Genomic DNA, 21,147 nt, shown 5'->3' with positions numbered 1-21,147 from the left:
AGCGGTTAACGCGCTCGGTCTGCGATTGTTGAAGTTAAGCAACTTTCGCAAAGGCCGGTCATAGGATGGGTGACCACAAAAAAAAGTTTTCATCTCGAGCTCCTCCGTGCTTCGGAAGGCACGTTAAGCCGTTGGTCCCGGCTGCATTAGCAGTCGTTTATATAACCACCAATCCGCACTGGGCCCGCGTGGTGGTTTAAGGCCCGATCTCCCTATCCATCCATAGGGAAGGCCCGTGCCCCTGCAGTGGGGACGTTAATAGACTAGTGATGATGAAGTACTTGACGACCTGATGTGGTGGTGTAACTGGTTGTCTGGTCGTCCATGAGAGTGGAAGATGCGAAAGTAGTGTCAGGATCATAGTAAAGGAATTCCGCGTTCTCTGCCTACCCCAATGGGAAATAGGCGTGATCTTATGAATAACTGGTAATCTGTAGGCTATTTCCGTGGCTAGTATAGTAGGGCTCAAATGTCTTTAACTACTTGGCCGGACAAATGGGGAGCGCTAAGGGCTCTCACCCGGTACAAAATTGAAGATAACACACCTGAGGGTGCCCAGTTGGGCGCGAACCTCGGCTCAGGGCGTCGTCTGAGAGGAAGAATATTTGACAGAATTAACCGACCCTAGTGGGTCGATAGCGATAAGCGCTGAATGAGGGAAATCGTCGACCACGCCGGCGGGGTCGGTATCGGGGTCCTGAAGTGTTTGGTGTCGCGAGCTGTTTGGCTACCTCTATGGATAGAGTAATCGGGTCGTCGGCTCACCACCTATCCCGTTCTTACATAAAGCTCGGTGAGGTGTGGGTACTTAGTTCATCTTGCGATAGATGTACCTCTGACTGCCCCAATCGGGATATTGTCGTGACTTTTTTTAATAAAAAGTAGACTCGACCATTATAGACGGCGATACGGCTCACCTATCACGCTGGTCTAACAGAAAGCTTGGTGAGGTGTGGGTACTTAGTTCATCTTGCGATGGATGTACCTCTGTCTACCCCAATTGGGACATAGTCGTGAGCTTATGTAATATGTAACTGAATGTAATCTAACATTGCGCCTCCACAAATGTTTTCTCATCATATATATTCTTAATTAGATTTTTTACTAAGCCGAAATTTGAAAAACTCTGGTATGTGCTCGCTATTTGTCAAAATATCTGCGCATGCGTCGGCGCGGACAGACAGACAGTGGATCGTCTGATATGTGGGCTCGGGCAGCGATGTGCCCTCCCCGGGAATGTTCCCATTTTGGGAATGTACCTGGCAGTAAAAAATTAAAAATTCAAAAAAATAATTCAAAAATTCAAATTCAAAAATTCAAAAATATTTATTTTTCAAAATTGGTTTAGCGCTACTATGTAACTAGCTGTCAAACTACTACCAAATCGGAATCTGTAACGCTGAGGGAAAGACGTGGCCAGAAAACCTCCCAGCACAGGGCCCTAGTCCTACTGTTTCATGTTTTCCTTTCTTTTCTTTTTTTTTAAAAGGAGCAAAGAACTTTTTTACCTAACCTTTAGGCAGATAAGACCAGAGTTCAAGAAAGAAAAATTTAAAAAAGAAAAGCAGTCAGTGTCCTTACTAACATAAAACATCAACAGCCTATATACGTCCCACTGCTGGGCACAGGCCTCCCCTCAATCAATCGGAGCGGGTATGGAGCATACTCCACCACGCTGCTCAACTCCGGTTTAGCGGACGTGTTTGGCCTAGTAGCCCGGGACCAACGGCTTAGCGTGCCTTCCGAAGCACGGAATCATCTTTACATTTTCGGACAATCAGGTGATTCAAGCCTGCAATGTCCTTACCAAACAAAGGACAGTCTCAGAAAGTGATTTCGACAATGTCCCCATTGGGAATCGAACCCGGACCTCGATCGTGAGCCCAACGCTCTAACCACTACACCACGGAGGCTGCTTATAGCCGAGACCAACGGCTTAACGTGGCCTGCGAAGCTGGTCTTCGGACATTTGCACTTAAAGGAATATTCCCGGAGACGACACATCACTGGACTCAAGCATTGTGTGGTAGATTAGCGAGCGAAGACGGGTCGCGTAGGCAGTTTAATTTATCTCTTACTAGCGACCCTCGGGTGCAATGTTGAGGAAAAAATGAAATTAAGGGAGAGGCCTTTGCCCAGCAGTGGGACATTAATTAGGCTACTTACAGAAAAAAAATCACATTAAAAACCTCAAAAATAACAGTATTTCTCCACTATTTAATGGATGTTATTATACATATACACCTTCCTCTTGAATCACTCTATCTAAAATAAACCGTATCAAAATCCGATGCTTAGTTTTATAGATTTAAGCATACATAAAAATATAGGGAGAGAAAATGCGACTTTGTTTTATACTATGTAGTGATCTTATAAGAGAAAAAGAGAAAGAAAATAGAAAAGGAGAAGAATTGGGTAGTTCCTAGGTCAAAAATAAATTATGAAATTCTGATTTCTAAATAAAGACAGATCTAAAACTGTCGAGAGACGTTTTCTTTTTTCTATTTAACTTATTTATGAATTTTAATAAAGAAAAATATAATGATAAGTGGGACATTTTTTCGGTGTTCTTTATTTACAGATAAATAAAAATCACTACCAATATGACACCAAGAAAAACATATACCTAAGAGAATAAAATTAACACGTTCACTATGTATGAACCACATATGGGCCATAAAATTTTAAACTCATACCTGCAAGTCCCATATGTGGGACTAGGAAAAAATGGGAAAATCCGACGAAAGGCTTTCCAGATTGATTTTTTTCTTGCCATAGTGTGTGTATGTACATAAATTCCAATGTGTTTATCGAAAAATAACTTTGCCCGTGAGGGGTTGATATCTTATTTTTAGTTAAGTTCATATTTATTATTTAAGTTCCATGTAATGTGTATTTTAAAACTTGTGTATGCCTGCAAAGGTAGTATTTAGAGGACGATTTAATAATGTAAATGACCTAAATACCTAGCACAATAAAGACATTGAATTGAATTGAATACAGTGGCCCCAATTCCTGCAGACATTATTCAGGATTCCTAATTTTATTTTAAATTGTACCCGTCATTTTCTCCGCCGAATAGGAAAGGGACGGATGATTGTCAACAAGTTAATTTTAAAACGAATGAATAATCCGAGCGAATAAAATGGCTGGTATGCAACCCATTTGACGTGTGCTGTTAATTTAATTCTGTCGGGCTATTGGCCGATGTAAACTTTTTAGACGGTTGTTTTAGATTTCTGCTTAAAATTCACGTGTTTCGTAAATTTTATGCCTGTCGATTACCCGTCCCTTTCTTTTTCAGCGGATAAGAAAATGATAGTTGTATCTTAAAATAAAATTAGATGGCGTCTGTAGGATATTAGCACCATTGAACGTGTTAATAAAATTCAAAAGACGTTGAAACAAAGTAAAAAATATTTAATTGCCACTAAGTATTTAATCTTACTCATCTTTTCCACTCTCCTAGCTACTCTTTGCGTCACACACACATCCTCACGTGCATACATACACGACAGGCTGTCAATGTGTAAATCATACAATTCGACATATGTTAAACACGGCTAAATGCATCCAGTCAGTCGCAGGCGCATTCATTTGGGGGTGGGTAAAGGTTAGAGGAGGTAGGATTGTGGGTACGAGAAAATTTTGCCAATTGTCAATGGGCTAAAATAGTTCAGTGAAATAGATTTGATGGGTGGCTTTAATAACTTTAATTTTTGGGTCTTTAGTGATTAGTAGGACACGTAAAATCGCTGCAGTCGTTGCTGAAAATTTGGCCTCCTCTCTGGCTAGAGTAATCTGATCGTCATGGCCGAATATTACGTCGTTTCGTTTTTGTTTTCGAGGTATATTGTAAGAAGTCGCCTTATAGTAAAATCCTCATTAAGTGTATTTTTGAAATGTTCTGTTATGATTTTCTTCAACAAACATAAAACAATAGTACAAATTTTCAATTGGATTGAAACTACCGTGTCTATTGCGAGGTTCAACACATCAAAATATGTGAACGCTGAGGGCTCTCACCCAGTACAAAATTTAAGACAACAGGCCTGAGGGTGTCCAGTTGGTCGCGAACCTCGGCGCGGAAAAATATTTGAAAGAATTAATCGAACCTAGTGGGTCAATAGTGGTAAGCGCTGATTGAGGGAAGTTCAATGACCAACCTCGTCAACCCACCAGAGTTACTATTGAGCCGCCAAAGGCCGTTTAAATGGCTCGTGTAACGACTGTATACAAATTGAATCCTCTTATTACCTTTAAAATCTCGTTATTTGCCAAAAATTACTTCTAGTCTTAATTTATTTTCCGTTGTCCATTCATATTTTAAAGATGACAATATTATCACCAACTAAAACTCGCTCCACCAGCGAACAAAATACTTTCCCACCCCAAGTTCTTTCTTTTAATTTTGAATTTTTTGTCGTTTGGATTTTTTTAATTATCGAAACGAGGAGCGGGTGTATGCCAAAATATGTCTCCCTGTCATATACTATACGATTCTTCGTAAATGTAATTAATTATATTAGTACGTACTCATATTTATACAGGGTGTTAGTGACCCGTACTGAATACTGAGGGGGATGATTCATGATCCTGAGTTATTATAAAATGGAGTTTGGAACTCTTATCTTATCTAGCCTATACGATCCCACTGCTGGGCAAGGGCTTCCCCTTGATTTTTCCATTCCTCTCGACTTCACGCGATCTCCGGCCAATCCTTGCGATAAGCATTGAAGTCGTCACACCATCTTTTAGTTTGGAACTGAAAATACTTTAAAGCTTTGGACACTGTGGTGTCACTAACACCCATACGTACGGTCACGAGCATTAATAGTATACACTTTGGTACCATGTCACATTAACTTTTTTGACAAATTGAACTGTAACTCTCACTGAATGTCAACAGAACAGTGCGACAGAGTCCTAAAGTGGGTACATTATATTGCTCATGACTTGTACCTGTGTGTATGGGGTATAAAGTGATATCGTAATGAATACTGAGGGAATTGATTCAGCTCATGATTGTGAGTTGATATCAAGTGGAATTTTCCGTCGCAGAAGTAACTGGAACTGAAAATAATTTTGAAAAAAACCACTAATTCATTTAGTTAAGAGTCTTTTTGTAATTGTGTCTTTATATTTTGGTGCAATAAAGTGTATTTGTATTGTACTTATTGTAACTTTTATACGAGTTTTGCGACGAAAAATTGATATTAACTCAGAATTATGAGCAGAATCATCCCTCTCATATAGATAGATAAAATACTTCATTGAGCACAATGCACACAAAATACAGAGATAAGGACAACATATATACAGAAAAGCACAACAGGCGGCCTTATTGTTCATGCAGCAATTTCTTCCAGGCAACCTCAGTATTCGGTTCGGTGTCACAACACCCTGTACCTCAGCCCTGTATAATTCTTTGTAAATGTAAGTAATTATATAAATACGTATTTATAAAGCGTAATTATCTGGCGAAGAATTCATAGCACAGTTATAATTTCTTGATTGATATCAACAGCACACAACACAACATAAGCTCGCGACTATATCACAATGGGGTAGACAGCGGTACGTCCATCGCATACTCCACCACGCTGCTCCAATGCGGGTTGGTGGAGGTGTTTTAACGGCTAATAGCCGGGACCAACGACTTAACTGCCCTCCGAAGCACGGAATTGTCTTACTTTTTTGGACAATCAAGTGATTCAAGCCTGAAAAGTCCTTACTAAACAAAAAACAGTCTCACGAAGTGATTTCGACAATGTCCCCATCGGGAATCGAACTCGGACCTCCTGATCGTGAGCCTAACGCTCTAACCACGAGACCACTGAGTATGTTATGTTTACTAAAGATATGTTTGATCACATCACTATTTTAAGAGCCACGCTCTTGTCGGTGTAGCATTGTCCTAACTCTCCTTGCTACTTTTAAGATAAGACTTTTTTTATTTTTTTTAAGATATGTTTACTTTATTCAAATTTATTTCTCAATCTCACACCGCACTGAACTAACAGGACCATGAAATAAAAACAATTACTGTTTGTATAGGCTATTTTAATTAGTCTTTATTTGTCTTGCTTGTTAGTTTTCCTTGTCTATGTTTGTAAAGAGATGTATTTTAAAAAGTTACACGCTACATCACTGTATGGTAAGAAAACCGCGCGGTTTCTGTATAGAACTCCCATTGGGTTTGTCAAACGTGTCACGTTTGATCTTGAATTAAATTCTGTGACACTTTGCGGCACACAACACACGAAGAGGAGAGCAATAGGCGGAGTTATAGGTAAGCGGCAATTTCTTCCAGGCAACCTAAGGGTGAAGGTTTCAATTTGTTGAAGCTTGGGTTAGTGCATTACAAAATGGAATCACAGCATAGAGTAAATAGTAATACCACGTATAGAACGGTACACTATTTTTTTTTAAAAGGGACTTCTATTTAGCTTTTCACGTTTTTGTTCCTACACATTATAACCGCATAATACAACGAAAAACAGACCACCGACACTTAGGTGACACCTTATACAGGGTGTTACAATAAATATACTTACTAACATAACATAAGTCCACGACTATAGGCCAATAGTCATATATATAAAGTTGATTATCATAATTAAAGCACATAATAACGGGTTCTTACCGCGTTTAAATGGGGATATGAGACTCCCGATATTTCGACACTGTTGCAAGTGCCATGATCACGGGATGACTGATGAGATTGGAGTGGAGTAGGTAGATCCATAATTTTTTTTCTACGGGCAGACATATCTGTCTACCCTCTTTCTCTGCCGCTTGTTTATGTTTTTGATACCGGAATGTTCGGAACCATCTGAACTCGCCATCATATCCCCATTTAAACGCGGTAAGAACCCGTTATTATGTGCTTTAATTATGATAATAACCGCGTAAACTTAAAAAAAAGTTGATTACCCTTTCTTTTTTAACGGATAAGAAAATGACAGGTATAGCTTAAAATAAAATTAGATGGTGTCTGCAGGATGTAGCACCATTGTTAGAGAGAGAGAGAGAGAGAGAGAGAGAGAGAGAGAGAGAGAGAGAGAGAGAGAGAGAAAACTCGAGTGGGTCTTTAACACATTCACTATGTAACTGAAAATTACATATTAACCCTTCACGTGCAAAGCTATTTTCCGATAAACACATTGGACTTTATGTACATAGACAGATCACGGCAATAAAAAATCAATCTTAAAAGCCTCCCGTCGGAATTTTCCCATTTTCTCTAGTGGCCCACATATGGGCCATGCACGTATTCGTTTATTTTTTGCCCCATATGTGGTTCATGCACAGCGAACGTGTTAACAAACGCCCTGTACCCATAATAAAGCCGTGTTTATACTACAGCAGCGACGTGTGACATTTCTCGTCAAACTCCAGTGTGTACTCGGCCGAAATCACGAGCTGATAATAAGTTGGGACAACACACTGCAACAAAACCTAACGACATTCTGAACGTATTTTAAGTAGTAGACAGTATAAGTCACGCCAGTCGTCCCTATTGGGGTAGGCAGAGTCTCAAATTCAAATTAAAATTCAAAAATATCTTTATTCATTATATCTTATATCTTTCTTTGTCTTCTTTATCTTTACATAACATAACATAAACAGCCCATATACGTCCCACTGCTGGGCACAGGCCTCCCCTCAATCAACTGGAGGGGGTATGGAGCATACTCCACCACACTGCTCCAATGCGGGTTGGTGGAGATGTTTTACGGCTAATAGCCGGGACCAACGGCTTGACCTGCCCTCCGAAGCACAGAATCAACTTACTTTTTTGGACAAATTCTTTATCTTTATTTGATGTAAATAACTAGTTAATTTAGAGTAAGATTAGATTAATAATAGGTATTATAATTACAGAATATGACTGAATGTGCTGAACCATAATATTTACTTCCTTCACTATGTATGGCCACATTTACTACAATAAATTTAATTTCATTTCATTTCCGTAGGTAGGTAACATAGTTACACTTTGAATCGTCAATTTTTACATAACGAACGTCTCATCCGCCTAAAACTACTGCAGCTTCTCACAACCTGTATAGCCGGGGAAAAGAAGCTGCAAGAAAAACCTCGGCACAGGGCCCTAGACGTTCATTTAAAATAAAAAATAAGCACAAAATATTGTTATACAATTGAGTAATTTAGCTGCCTAATATCAGTTCTCAGACAGTTAATCCCATGCATTCATATCTTTTAAAATTAACAGAACGATTTTGGTATATAAATCTACCTAAGACACTGTGGTCCAGTTTACCCGGGCGAGAGCCTTCAGCGCTACCCATTTGTCCGGCCAAGTAGTCACGTCAAAAAAAAAAACTTTTGATACCTATAAAAATTTCTGTTATAAAAAAAATGTTTTTCGTAAAGTAACGTTAGCAGATAGATTTTTTTGTTTGTTTATTTTACTTGACATTACAAACATTTAAATTTCTTATGAATTCTAATCGAGAAAAAAGAAATAATAAGTCTGAAATTTAATAACATTTGTTTATGACGTCATAGTGTGCTTTTTCATACAAATTCTTTAGTATAATCCGCCGTCTATAATGGTCGCGCAAACTATGTTAGTGAAAAGTGCACTTCGGTATTTAGTAGGAATCCGAATTTTATAATTTATTTTTGACCTATACTTCCCAATAAGTAGAATAAAAAAAGTGAAGCTTTTGAAAATATGAACCAAATCCCATAGATCCCGCGATAACTGTTTCGAATTTCGAAATTCGAAACGTGTTTTCACCAAAAGCTGCATCACAAATGGCTTAGTACGGATTTTGACGACTCCATTCTTTTGCTCGTTTAAAAAAGAAACTTATAGAACTCCAAATTTGAAAAGACCATTTTAACTTCGCATTTTATTATGAACTCATTTCATACAAACTATATGAAGAGAATATTAAAACAACTGCAAATACATATTGGTTTTACTTAACAAAAGCAAACTTAATATTGCTGTTCGAAAATACTCAAATCCATTCAAATGATAAACAAAAGATTTTCACACAACTGCAAAAGTAAAGTTGCATTAAAATTGTGGACGAGACCTTTATACACGCTAATCCAAAGAGAATAGATTTTTTTCTCTAAATTTTGGCGCGAAGCCGAACGCTTTTGTCAAAAATTCGTATTTAGAACAGGGTAACACAATAAGTAAGCATAACTTCGGTTCCTTCTTTCATTTATTTATTTCGTTCTCTTTTTACTAAGGTAAGCAGATAATCATCATTATCACTAATTTAAGAGGCACGCTCTTGTCGGTGTAGCATTCTCCGTGCTACATTTTTTTTTAAAGAACGTCTAGGGCACTTTGCCGAGGTTTTTCTTGCAGCTTCTTTTCCGGCTATACAGATTGTGAGAAGCTGCAGTAGTTTTAGGCGGATGAGACGTTCGTTATGTAAAAATTGACGATTCAAAGTGTAACTATGTTACCTACTGAAGAAATATATTTTTGAATTTGAATTTAGGGAAAAATAGGGCAGTGGTTTCCCTCTTGTCTTCCGCCCCGCAGTACTCTGTCTGACGCGAGTGTGATGGCGTCCAGAGTAGTCTATTTCAAAGCCGTACTAGGACTCCTGTCCGCCTCTGAATAGTACTGTCAGTTACCGCTGCCCTCTGTCAGGTTCCAGGTTACAGTCCCTGTGACTCGCCTCTTCCGTCCTGTATGCAAGGAAGGATAGCCGAAGTAACGCTCGCAATTTTTTTTACAACCAAAATTCGCATTTGTGCCGGTAATTCAATATGTGTAGAAAATTCGCGTCTTTTCATTGCGAGAATTTACTTTCAAAATCGATTTGCTTTAACGAAACCGAAGATTCATTTATTATTTAGAAAAATATGTTTATAAAAACGTAGTGGTAGAGACTTTTTGTAATTATTTATTTTTAGTTTGGTGCAATAAAGTGTATTTGTATTGTATTGTATTGTATTGTGGCCCAGTTGGAAGAACGCGTGTCTCTCACTTTATCCCAGTACAAATCTAAACCAATGATTTTCGAAATTTTCGAATCCATGTTAGGATCATAAACAATTATCATAATATAGGCTCGGGAAAGAGGAGCTCGGTGGCGCAGCGGTAAACGCGCTCGGTCTGCGATTGTTGAAGTTAAGCAACTTTCGCAGAGGCCGGTCATAGGATGGGTGACCACAAAAAAAAAAGTTTTCATCTCGAGCTCCTCCGTGCTTCGGAAGGCACGTTAAGCCGTTGGTCCCGGCTGCATTAGCAGTCGTTAATAACCACCAATCCGCACTGGGCCCGCGTGGTGGTTTAAGGCCCGATCTCCCTATGCATCCATAGGGAAGGCCCGTGCCCCAGCAGTGGGGACGTTAATGGGCTGGTGATGATGATGCTCGGGAAAACAGAGAGGAAACCCACTGAGAAATGCGTTTCGGAGATATGTGACCTAACCTGTATCGGACTGGTTTTCCCTTCGCGGGTTGGAAGGTCAGACAGGCAGTCGCTTCTGTAAAAAACCGGACCTGTCTAATCTTCAGGTTAGGTAAGCGGACCCTGTGAAAAATGGGATAATCCTAGGGGGATGATGATGTTTTTTTTTAATTTTGTTCATGTTCAGTTTAGTTAGAAAAGCTGACTATACAGGACTGGTTGAGAGCCCTCAGCGCACTTGGCCGGACAAATGGGGAGCGCTGAGGGCTCTCAACCAGTCCTGTTATTTGTGGCAACAATTGGTAAATCACAAAAAACATGCATAACTGGGAACGTATAAAAAGATTAAGATTTTTGTATCTATCGTGTTGGTTGTGAGGTGGATTACCAACCTCATCAGCCCTGGTGTCAGAGTTACTATTAAATCTCCAAAAGCCCCGGACATGGCTCATGTAACGACTACGTACTTAAATCAGTACCTAACCGGGACCAACGACTTGACTTAACATGCCTTCCGAAGCACGGACCATCTTAATGTCGGACAATCAGTCTTAACCAAACTAGTAATCCCTTGTGATTTTTGTGCTATGTCCCTACCGGAATTTGACCCCAAGACCTCCGCATCGTGAGCTCACAGCTTAACCACTGGCCCACAGAGACTGTTAAACTGAGAAAACTCATAAAACAAATGGAAAGTCTATTCCATCTTTTTTTAACGAAAATGTTTAATTAAGATTTAATCATTTGTCTTTTTTTAATTTAAGCTAATGCAGCTTAAAACACAATATAAGACTGTACATACATACATATATACTTACATAAACTCACGCCTAGTTCCCACCGGGGTAAGCAGAGACTATAGAATTCCATTTGCTAAAACTAAGACTGTAAATAATTAAAAAAAACACTAAAATTCTCACTAATTTTCCTACAGGAAAATCACTTCAAATTCTTGGTCTTAACCCCGCAAAATTCTGCCTACCCCTTTGGGGAGTTAGGCGTGACGCTATGGTAATTTCTTTTTTTTGTTCTTCCGCTCTTCTCAGCCATAAAACAATCTAGTATATAACCCTACAGTCCCACTGTCCGTGTAAAGGTTATTTCAATAAACCCTAGATTTGCCGACGAGAAACATTTATTTCTAAATAATCGTGTCTATGGTCTGTAACTATAGCTTGAATGCGATAAAATATACATGGCTTAAATATACATTGGGGCGGAAGGCAAGAGGGAAACCACTGCCCTATTTTTCCCTAAAAAAGTAGCATGGAGAATGCTACACCGACAAGAGCGGGGCTCTTAAAATAGTGATGAATGATGAAATATACATTGGTATAAGAAGACCAGGTATGCTCAATCCTATGACAAGCCGCCATTGCTAGCCCATTGATGACGTAAGTGTTACCATTAAATTGTTATCTCCAACATTCCAAAGACGTAAATTTTATTATTGAAAATTAAGTGAATTACTGACTAATGTATTTAATTACTATTATTTGTCACATTTATAAAATCATTATAACTGTACGTAAATCTTTTACTTACTAAAAGTACAAAATTTCTTCGCAAAGTAAATTAAAAACATTGGAAGTGGGGAATTTATTTTTTACGAAATGGCAACGCAGGGCGGATGAACTAAGTACCCACACCTCACAAAGCTTTCTTTTAGATCAACGATATTTTTTTGTTAATTATTATAATAAGAATCAATATTATTCATAAATATGTTAATTATTTCAGGCCAGGGAATCAAGGGGAGGTCTTTGCCCAGCAGTGGGATCGTATAGGCTAAATAAGATAAGATGTTAATTTTGTTTTTTTTTTTTTAATATTTATTCTTTTTACTAAAACACAAACAATTTGAATTGATGTTAATTATTTAACAAGCTAGTTACTTGTTTAAATTTATTTAAAATTTAATTATTCTCTAATTTTTGGAACAATAATTCAATTGCTGATTTGAAGATTTTAAAGGTCCGGTTTTCTACAGAAGCGACTGCCTGTCTGACCTTCCAAGCCGAAAGGAAAACCAGCCCAATACAGGTCACATATGGGTTTCCTCACGATATTTTCCTTCACCGCCGAGCACGTGATAATAATTCAATTTTATGAACAAAACATGAATTCGGAAACCAATTCAATCCAAGGCTCGTGCTTGACTGGCAGTTTGATTCCTAGTTTGGTTAGGACATTACAGGCTGACCACCTGATTGTCCGAAAGTAAGATGATCCGTGCTTCGGAAGGCACGTTAAGCCGTTGGTCCCGGTTACTATTTACTGATGTAAGTGAGTAATCGTTACATGAGCCATGTCAGGGGCCTTTGGCGGCTCTATAACCCTGACACCAGGGTTGATGAGGTTGGTATTCTACTTCACGACCCACACGATAAGAAGAAGAGTGTGAGTTGGAAAGTTTGTTTTGGGGATTTGAACCTGTGACCTCACAGTGAGAGTCAACGTTCTCCCAACTGCCCCGGCTCTTCACTTATCACAATTAAGCTATATTCAAGTCACAAGGCAAGACCATAAACTATTGTAAATTAACGGCACCATAAAATAAAGATTAAACAGTAATTATAGTTCAACTATAGTTTTATTGTTTAACTATACTTTTATTTGTTAATAATAAATATAAATAACTAAATACTTGTCTCTAGTATTTGAGGGCACGGGTGTGGTTTTGCCAAGTCGAGCTATTTGTGCAGAATGCCTAAATCAGTCGTTGGCGCCGGAAATTTTCCAAAAGTAGCCTTAAATGCTGGCTACTCGAACACACTTACTATAGCTTCGGAATTATTAACTTTAAGTTAACCACGCAGTACACACTTAAGTATTGTTTTAATATAACATTAATTACACTTTGTGACATGTAATTGTATAATTATTACTAAATAAGTGAATATAAAAATGGCCCACGAAAGAACAAGAATAAAATTGCCTGCAATTTGTTTTCTGATTACTTATATCTCTGCCCAACCCGATAGGGATGCAGGTGTGACTATTTATAACGTAACATAACGGAGCATCACGCGTTTATCCCCGAAGGGGTAGGCAGAGGTGTATTTTTTTAATTTATTTTTTATTTATTTTGAGGAAGACTTACGGCCATATACATTTTCTAAAATAATAACCAGACAATAACTAAAGCATACCAAAAACATGTCATTAAAAATAAGGAAACGGTTTATTAAAAAATGTATTTGGAGCATTGCACTCTATGGAAGTGAAACGTGGAGTATGACACAGAGAGACAGAGAGAGGTTGGAAGCATTTGAGATGTGGTGTTGGCGAAGGATGGAGGGTATAAGCTGGACTGAAATGGTGTCAAATGAAAAAGTGCTGGAAAGAGTTGAAGAAAAGAGAACCATATTGAAGACTATGGAGAACCGGAGAGGAAATATGATTGGCCACCTGATACGACACGATTCATTTATAACCAACATTATAGAAGGAAAATTGAAGGGAAGAGAGGAAGGGATAACATTTATGAAACAAATGAAAGAGAAGGTGCAGGTCGTGTCGTATCGGGAGGTGACGGTTTTGGCGGGAAGAAGAGAGGAATGGCGATTACTTAACCGACAAGAGCGCAGCTCTTAAATAGAGAGAGATAGAACTAAAGGCTAATTCCAAGTTTCCTACTAATAGATAGTATAGTATATGAGATGCACCCACTCCTCGCCAGCTATATTTAAGTCCCATGCAATAGGGGGCGTAGCGAGTAGGCGCCGCTACTTCAAAAGCGCACCCCTGATGCCGGGCAGCAGCGGTATCAGTACTGGTTGGAGGCCGAGGAAATGGATTCTGGTAGGGCTCTAGCTAGAACATCACCGATTGAGAAATTGGTCGGTGTACTGCGGAACGGAAAGCGATTGGGGCAACCACCGTTCTACACGCCCTATCTATGGAGTAATGGCGATTACTCCACCGACAAGAGCGCAGCTCTTAAATAAAGAGAGAGAGTCCTCTAGTTATTAAATAACTTGTAATGTATATCCTCATTGGTTTTTAAAAGATGTGTTGCTGTTGCAGTTTCTTGTCATTTCTTCTCCTCAGCCATAACACCTTGCGAAATGACGTAAATTCAAAAATGTTACATTGACCTTCAACAAGTTTATCCATGATAATTACGTTGAATAAATGATTCTGATTTCTGATTTCTGATTTCAGAGAATAGGGGGCGAGCCTATTGCCTGTAAGCGGACACAAATCCTGAAAACCACGTGATATCAATTACCTATGATCCAAACATGAATTGAGTATAGCCCTCTATGGATGTGAAACTTGGACACTGACACAGAAGGACAGAGAGAGACTCGAGGCCTTTGAAACGTGGCGTTGGAGGAGGATGGAAAGAATAAGTTGGACAGAAAGGGTTACAAATGAGGAAGTGCTAGTAAGAGTAAAGAAAAAGAAACAAATACTGAGAATTATTGAGGACACAAGAGGCAAGATGATTGGACACCTAATAAGAGACGACGAATTTATTAAAAACATCATAGAAGGAAAGAGAGGAAGGGGAAGACCAAGAAGAGCTTACATGGAACAGATTAAAGAAAAGGTTAACGTCGTGTCTTATAGGGAAGGCAAGGAATTGGCCTTTGATAGACAAGAATGGAGAATGCTACACCGACAAGAGCGTGGCTCTTAAATTGATGATGATGAAAAATGAATTCAAACTCAAAAGTTGACTGTTTACGATGTGTTCAAAACGGGAATCGAACTCAGGTAACAACCGCACTGCCACTATTCCTACGTCATCGCCCATTCATACAAATACTCAATTACATTCTGAACCACCTTTTTTTAATCCGACTTTAACAAAAGGTATTCTGTTCGGTTAGCTAACGAGTCACACTTTACTTCCATTAAAAAAACTTTTATGTCATTTTTAGGGTTCCGACTTCAGAACCTCAAGAAAAAAGGAACCTGATAGGATGTTATGGGATCACTTTGTTGTCAGTTAAACATAACATAACATACATAAACAGCCTATCTAACGTCCCACTGCTGGGCACAGGTCTCCCCTCAATCAATCGGAGGGGGTATGGAGCATACTCCACCACGCTGCTCCACTGCAAGTAGATGGAGGTGATTTTTACGGCTAATAGCCGAGACCAACGGCTTAACGTGCCCTCCGAAGCACGGAATCATCTTACTTTTTCGGACAATCAGGTGATTCAAGCCTGAAAAGTCCTTACCAAACATCCTTTGGTTTCTGTTAAGTCTCACAAAGTGATTTCGACAATGTTCCCATCGGGAATCGAACCTGGACCTCCAGATCGTGAGCCTAACCCTCTAACCACTAGACCACGGAGGCTGTTGTCAGTTAAAACTTTTTCTCGCGTGGAAGTATCAAGTTGAAATTACATGTAATACTTCTGTCTACGGTCCCTTGAACCGAGGTTTGTGCCGAGGTTTTTCTTGCAGCTTCTTTTCCCCGGCTATACAGGTTGTGAGAAGCTGCAGTAGTTTTAGGCGGATGAGACGTTCGTTATGTAAAAATTCACGATTCAAAGTGTAACTATGTTACCTACTGAATAAAGATACTTATTTTTGAATTTGATTACAAACTTATTTGCGGTTGTTAAACTAATCGTGACCTATGTCGATGTATGGAGACAATAGATTTTCAACGGCAAAGTGAAAGCCTAAAATAGATTATCTTTGTTAATTTACGGCAGATTTGTACGGTCACGAAAATTAATATTATGTATACACTTTGGTACCATGTCACATTAACTTTTTTGACAAATTGAACTATAAGTCTCACTAAATGTCAAATATGTTAGTGCGACAGAGTCCTAAAGTGGGTACATTATATTGCTCATGCCTGTACGAGACCCTCGCTAATCAAGTCGGTCTTGCGCTTGGCAGGTTTTTTCGTTTTCTTTAATGTTTGTGAATTTGAAATGGGTATGAACGTGGAATGGACGTTTTTTTAACAATGTTACATTTCTACTAGAATGTGACCTATTAGACTGTGAGCAAAGCCACAACTAATCAAAGACAATTTGCAGCCACTGTTGATATGAATGTTGAATGTAGTCTTCAAATCCCGGGTTCGAATCCCGGTGAGGACATATCACCAAAATCACTTTGTGAATACAGGGGAGTTAAAATGGCCACATCGAAGCAATTCATTAAAAAAAAAGCCATATTGCAGTTAGACATTTGCGCATATAAAAGTAAGCGGGAGGTCTTTTACCCCCCTGGTTTGGTTAGGACATTGCAGGCTAATTGTCCTAAAGTAAGATAATCCGTGCTTCGGAAGGCATGTTAAGCAGTTGGTCCGGGCTACTACTTACTCATGTAAGTACGTAGTCGTTACATGAGCCATATCAGGACCTTTGGCGACTCATTGCTATTTGACATTTGTTTGCATTGCGCACTTACTTTTATATGCGCAAATGTCAAATTGAAATATTGGTTTCTTAGATGAATTGCTTCGATGTAGCCTTTTTAACCCCCCTGATCGCGGTATGTTAGGCCTTCCTCCACACCTGCATCAAAACGTTTTCGTTTTCCCCGAAGGGTAAGGCAAAGGGAACTATGCCCATACAGCCATGTCTTACGTATTTTTTTTCTTGATGATGAAGTATACAGGTGATGATGATGAAACCTAAGCCCCCACCCTCGGAGTAGACTCCTACTCCGAACCCCAAACGAATTAACTCAAAAGTCCGCATAAACTTTCGAGTTATGAAGCGGCTTCTTGACACGAAGCGAAAATAGGCAGATACACTTTGTTTATTGAATACTCCAATATAATAACACTCGCGAATGTCTTCCGACTAACGTAATGCGATCATCAACCACAAAACACGACTTCGTATTAATTATTTAGATTATTTAATGAAGAAAGCAACTGTCCCGTTCCCGTTTCCCGCCAAAAAGCCTCGTAAGTCTATACGAACGGTAACGAATACTTTTTTTTTTTGACGTGACTTATTGTAGATTTGCCGCAGATGGCATTAACTACTTGGCCGGACAAATGGGGAGCGCTGAAGGCTCTCACCCGGTTGACGTTTAAGACGGGATCGTATATTACGTCCTTCGGACGGCGATACTTTTCAGTACCGTCCCTAAGCGGAATGTACTCGGAAGCCGCAACTACCAGGGGATTTGGGTGGTGCGGAGCACAATCGAAAAAACGTTTGGAAGCTAATTTGAGCTATTGGGCAATGGTTGGCAGACCTAGGTCAATGTGCAGATTTTCATTGCGAAGGAACCACGGAGCTCCCGTGGCTTTCCGCATGAAACGATTTTGTATTACCTGTAGACGGTGAATTTGAGAGGGACTCGCGTGAGCGAAAACTACCCCTGCATAGGTCATGATCGGACGGATGCAAGTCGTGTAGATTTTCACCTTATTCCTAAGGGACAATTTACTTCGCTTGTTAAGGAGACAGTGAAGACGGCCCATTACAAACGCGGCGCGATCGCGCACACGTTTGATATGGGCCTTGAAAGTAAGACGTCTATCTAAGACTACGCCGAGATATTTGACTTGCTCCTCCCAAGGGATCGGCTTGCCAAACATCGTGATGACTTTAAGTTGACGGCGTGACCGTGGCGTGTTATAATAGCCCTTTGAAAAGTACACCGCTGCACTTTTCTCCGGGTTTACCTCGATTCTCCATTTGCGAAACCACTTGCCCAAGGCATTGGCCGCGCGTTGGAGGATTCCGATCATCATAACTCGACCACGGCACGAAGAATAGATGGCTGTATCATCCGCAAATAAAGCTAATTCGGTATTAGGGGATTTGGGAATGTCACTAGTATACAATGAAAATAGTAAAGGGGAGAGGACGGAGCCTTGTGGGACTCCGGCATGTATCGGGTGCGGTGACGAGAGCGTCCCTTCCACGCGGTAGCGAAAGGTTCGATTTGAGAGGAAGTCTCGTATGATGTGCACGAGACGGTCTGGCACTCCCAGTGAATAAAGCTTGTAGATCAAGCCGTTGTGCCAGACTTTGTCATACGCTTTCGCCACATCGAAGAAGAGCGCTCCCGTAGCGACAGGTTTTTTAAGTTTAACCTACTAGAGATATGTTCAATAATACGGTGCACTTGTTGAACGCAGGAGTGTTTGGTTCTAAAACCAAACTGCTCTGGTGGAATAAGACTATTGGATTCGGCGTAGTCCCGTAATCTAGCAAATATGAGCCGCTCATAAACCTTCCCCATGGAATTGAGGAGACTTATGGGGCGGTAGGTAACGAATACTGAGGGGGCTGATTCAGACCATTATTCTGAGTTAATATCAAGTGGAATTTTCCGAGAATTCATGATTACGTATTTTTTTTTTTGTTTTTCAAATGTCTCTCTCTCTATTTAAGAGCTGCGCTCTTGTCGGTGGAGTAATCGCCATTCCTCTCTTCTTCCCGCCAAAACCTTCACCTCCCGATACGACACGACCTGCACCTTCTCTTTTATTTGTTTCACAAATGGTCTTTTTAAATGCACTTATTTTAAATTTTATACTTTTGCAATGAAAAATTCCACTTGATATTAACTCAGAATAATGAGCTGAATCATCCCCCTCGTAACGAATACTGAGGGGGATCATTACACCATGATTCTGAGTTGATATCAAGTGGATGTTCATGAAAATTTTAGTGTTTTTAAAATATTTTCCGTTCCATCCGAATCAATACAACAACGTACACACTACACTGTCAATCGACTCAACACGCCTCGTCTGTTCATTGATCGTTTACGCACGTCCGTCAATTTAAAGAAATCAGTATATTTTTTTAAGCAAAGGTCTCTATTCTTACGGAGCCGGTTGCACCGTAGTGGTATTGTTAAAATCTCCATTTAAAAAAAAAATACATAACAGCCTCCTTGGTCTAGTGGTTAGAGCGTTAGGCTCACAATCTGGAGGTCCGGGTTCGATTCCCGATGGGGACATTGTCGAAATCACTTTGTGAGACTGTCCTTTGTTTGGTAAGGACTTTTCAGGCTTGAATCACCTGATTGTCCGAAAAAGTAAGATGATTCCGTGCTTCGGAGGGCACGTTAAGCCGTTGGTCCTGGCTATTAGCCGTAAAAACACCTCCACCAACCCGCATTGGAGCAGCGTGGTGGAGTATGCCCCATACCCCCTCCGGTTGATTGAGGGTAGGCACAGGTCCAGCAGTGGGACGTATTTAGGATGTAAAAAAATATATTAATATATTTAAACAAAAAAAAAACAAGTAACGAGAAGCTTTAACCAGTGATGGTGCAACTGGGTCATAAGTTAAGGAGGTGCATCGAATACGTGCCGAGTGCCTTGACGGGGTCCGACAGTCGTTAGCAACGATGTAAAAATATTACGTTTTCGCGTGACGAAAGAAATACGTACGGGACTTAGATTGAGAGAAGGAAAAGGCGCGAAAAGACAATTCAATAAGTAAACTAGTGAACAAGTGCACAAGGGGACAAGTGGACAAGTGGACAAGGGGACATGTGGACAAGTGGACAAGTGGACAAGTGGACGACTGGACAAGTGGACAAGTAGACAAGTGGACAAGCGGACAAGCGGACAAGCGGACAAGCGGACAAGTGGACAAATGGACAAGTGGACAAGTGGACAAATGGACAAGTGGATGAGTGGACAAGTGGACAAGGGGTCAATTGGACAAGTCGACGAGTGGACATGTGGACACGTTGACAAGTGGATGAGTGGACAAGGGGTCAAGTGGACAAGGGGTCAAGTGGACAAGGGGTCAAGTGGACAAGGGGTCAAGTGGACAAGGGGTCAATTGGACAAGTCGACGAGTGGACAAGTGGACAAGTGGACAAGTTGACAAGTGGACAAAGGGTCTATTCGCTATACCCGTCATTTTCTTATCCGCCGAGAAGGAAAGGGACGGATGATTGACAGTTGTAAGACAACGAGGTCAACGACAAGAGAATTAATAACCTGGGTGAATAAAATAGGCATCTCGCTGATATACAACCTGTTTGACGTGTGCTGTCAACTTAATTCTGTCGAGTTATTGGCCAATATAAAATATTGGGAGGGCTTTAAAATTCTGCCTAAAATTGACTTGTGTTCCATAAATTTTATGCCTGTCGATTACCCGTCCCTTTCCTTTTCGGCGGATAAGAAAGTGACAGATATAACTTACAATACAATTAGATGGTGTTTATAGGAATTAGCACCAATGTTTTCTCACGACACGTAGCTCTGTCTACCCGTTTAGACACTCTCTCTCTCTCTCTATTTAAGAGCTGCGCTCTTGTCGGTGGAGTAACCGCCATTCCTCTCTTCTTCCCGCCAAAACCTTCACCTCCCGATACGACACGACCTGCACCTTCTCTTTTATTTGTTTCATAAATGTTATCCTAGGTCTACCCCTTCCTCTCTTCCCTTAAATTTTTCCTTCTATAATGTTTGTTATAAATGAATCGTGTCGTATCAGGTGGCCAATCATATTTCCTCTCCGGTTCTCTATAGTCTTCAATATGGTTCTCTTTTCTTCAACTCTTTCCAGCACTTTTTCATTTGACACCATTTCAGTCCAGCTTATACCCTCCATCCTTCGCCAACACCACATCTCAAACGCTTCCAATCTCTCTCTGTCTCTCTGTGTCATAGTCCACGTTTCACTTCCATAGAGTTCCATAGAGTTTAGACACTATGGGCGTGATAATATGACTTAACTCACTTAAACAGTGTGCTCATAATGCTGTTTAAGCATAAATAAAAAATATACTATAGTTAACTATTATGTTTAAAA

At 40.0% G+C, this 21,147-nt stretch overlaps 2 protein-coding genes across 2 annotated transcripts in view; one reads left to right on the top strand and one right to left on the bottom strand.

Annotated features, from left to right (window-relative positions):
• Positions 1-21,147, bottom strand: part of LOC126379162 (zinc finger protein ZFP2-like) — a 127,884-nt gene that overhangs the window by 81,435 nt on the left and 25,302 nt on the right. The gene's annotated exons all lie outside the window — the stretch shown is intronic.
• The window catches only part of LOC126379156 (uncharacterized), a 215,904-nt gene continuing 201,443 nt past the window's right edge, over positions 6,687-21,147 (top strand). Inside the window, exon 1 of the mRNA XM_050027805.1 lies at positions 6,687-6,734. Within this exon, the coding sequence (XP_049883762.1) occupies positions 6,719-6,734 (16 nt within the window). The 5' untranslated portion in view covers positions 6,687-6,718. The remainder of the gene's footprint in view (positions 6,735-21,147) is intronic.

The sequence above is a fragment of the Pectinophora gossypiella genome, chromosome 28, assembly GCF_024362695.1.
Source record: "Pectinophora gossypiella chromosome 28, ilPecGoss1.1, whole genome shotgun sequence".
In the NCBI taxonomy this organism is placed as follows: domain Eukaryota; kingdom Metazoa; phylum Arthropoda; class Insecta; order Lepidoptera; family Gelechiidae; genus Pectinophora; species Pectinophora gossypiella.
Note: the sequence above shows the minus strand (reverse complement) of the source record. Positions and strands in the feature narration are given on the sequence as shown.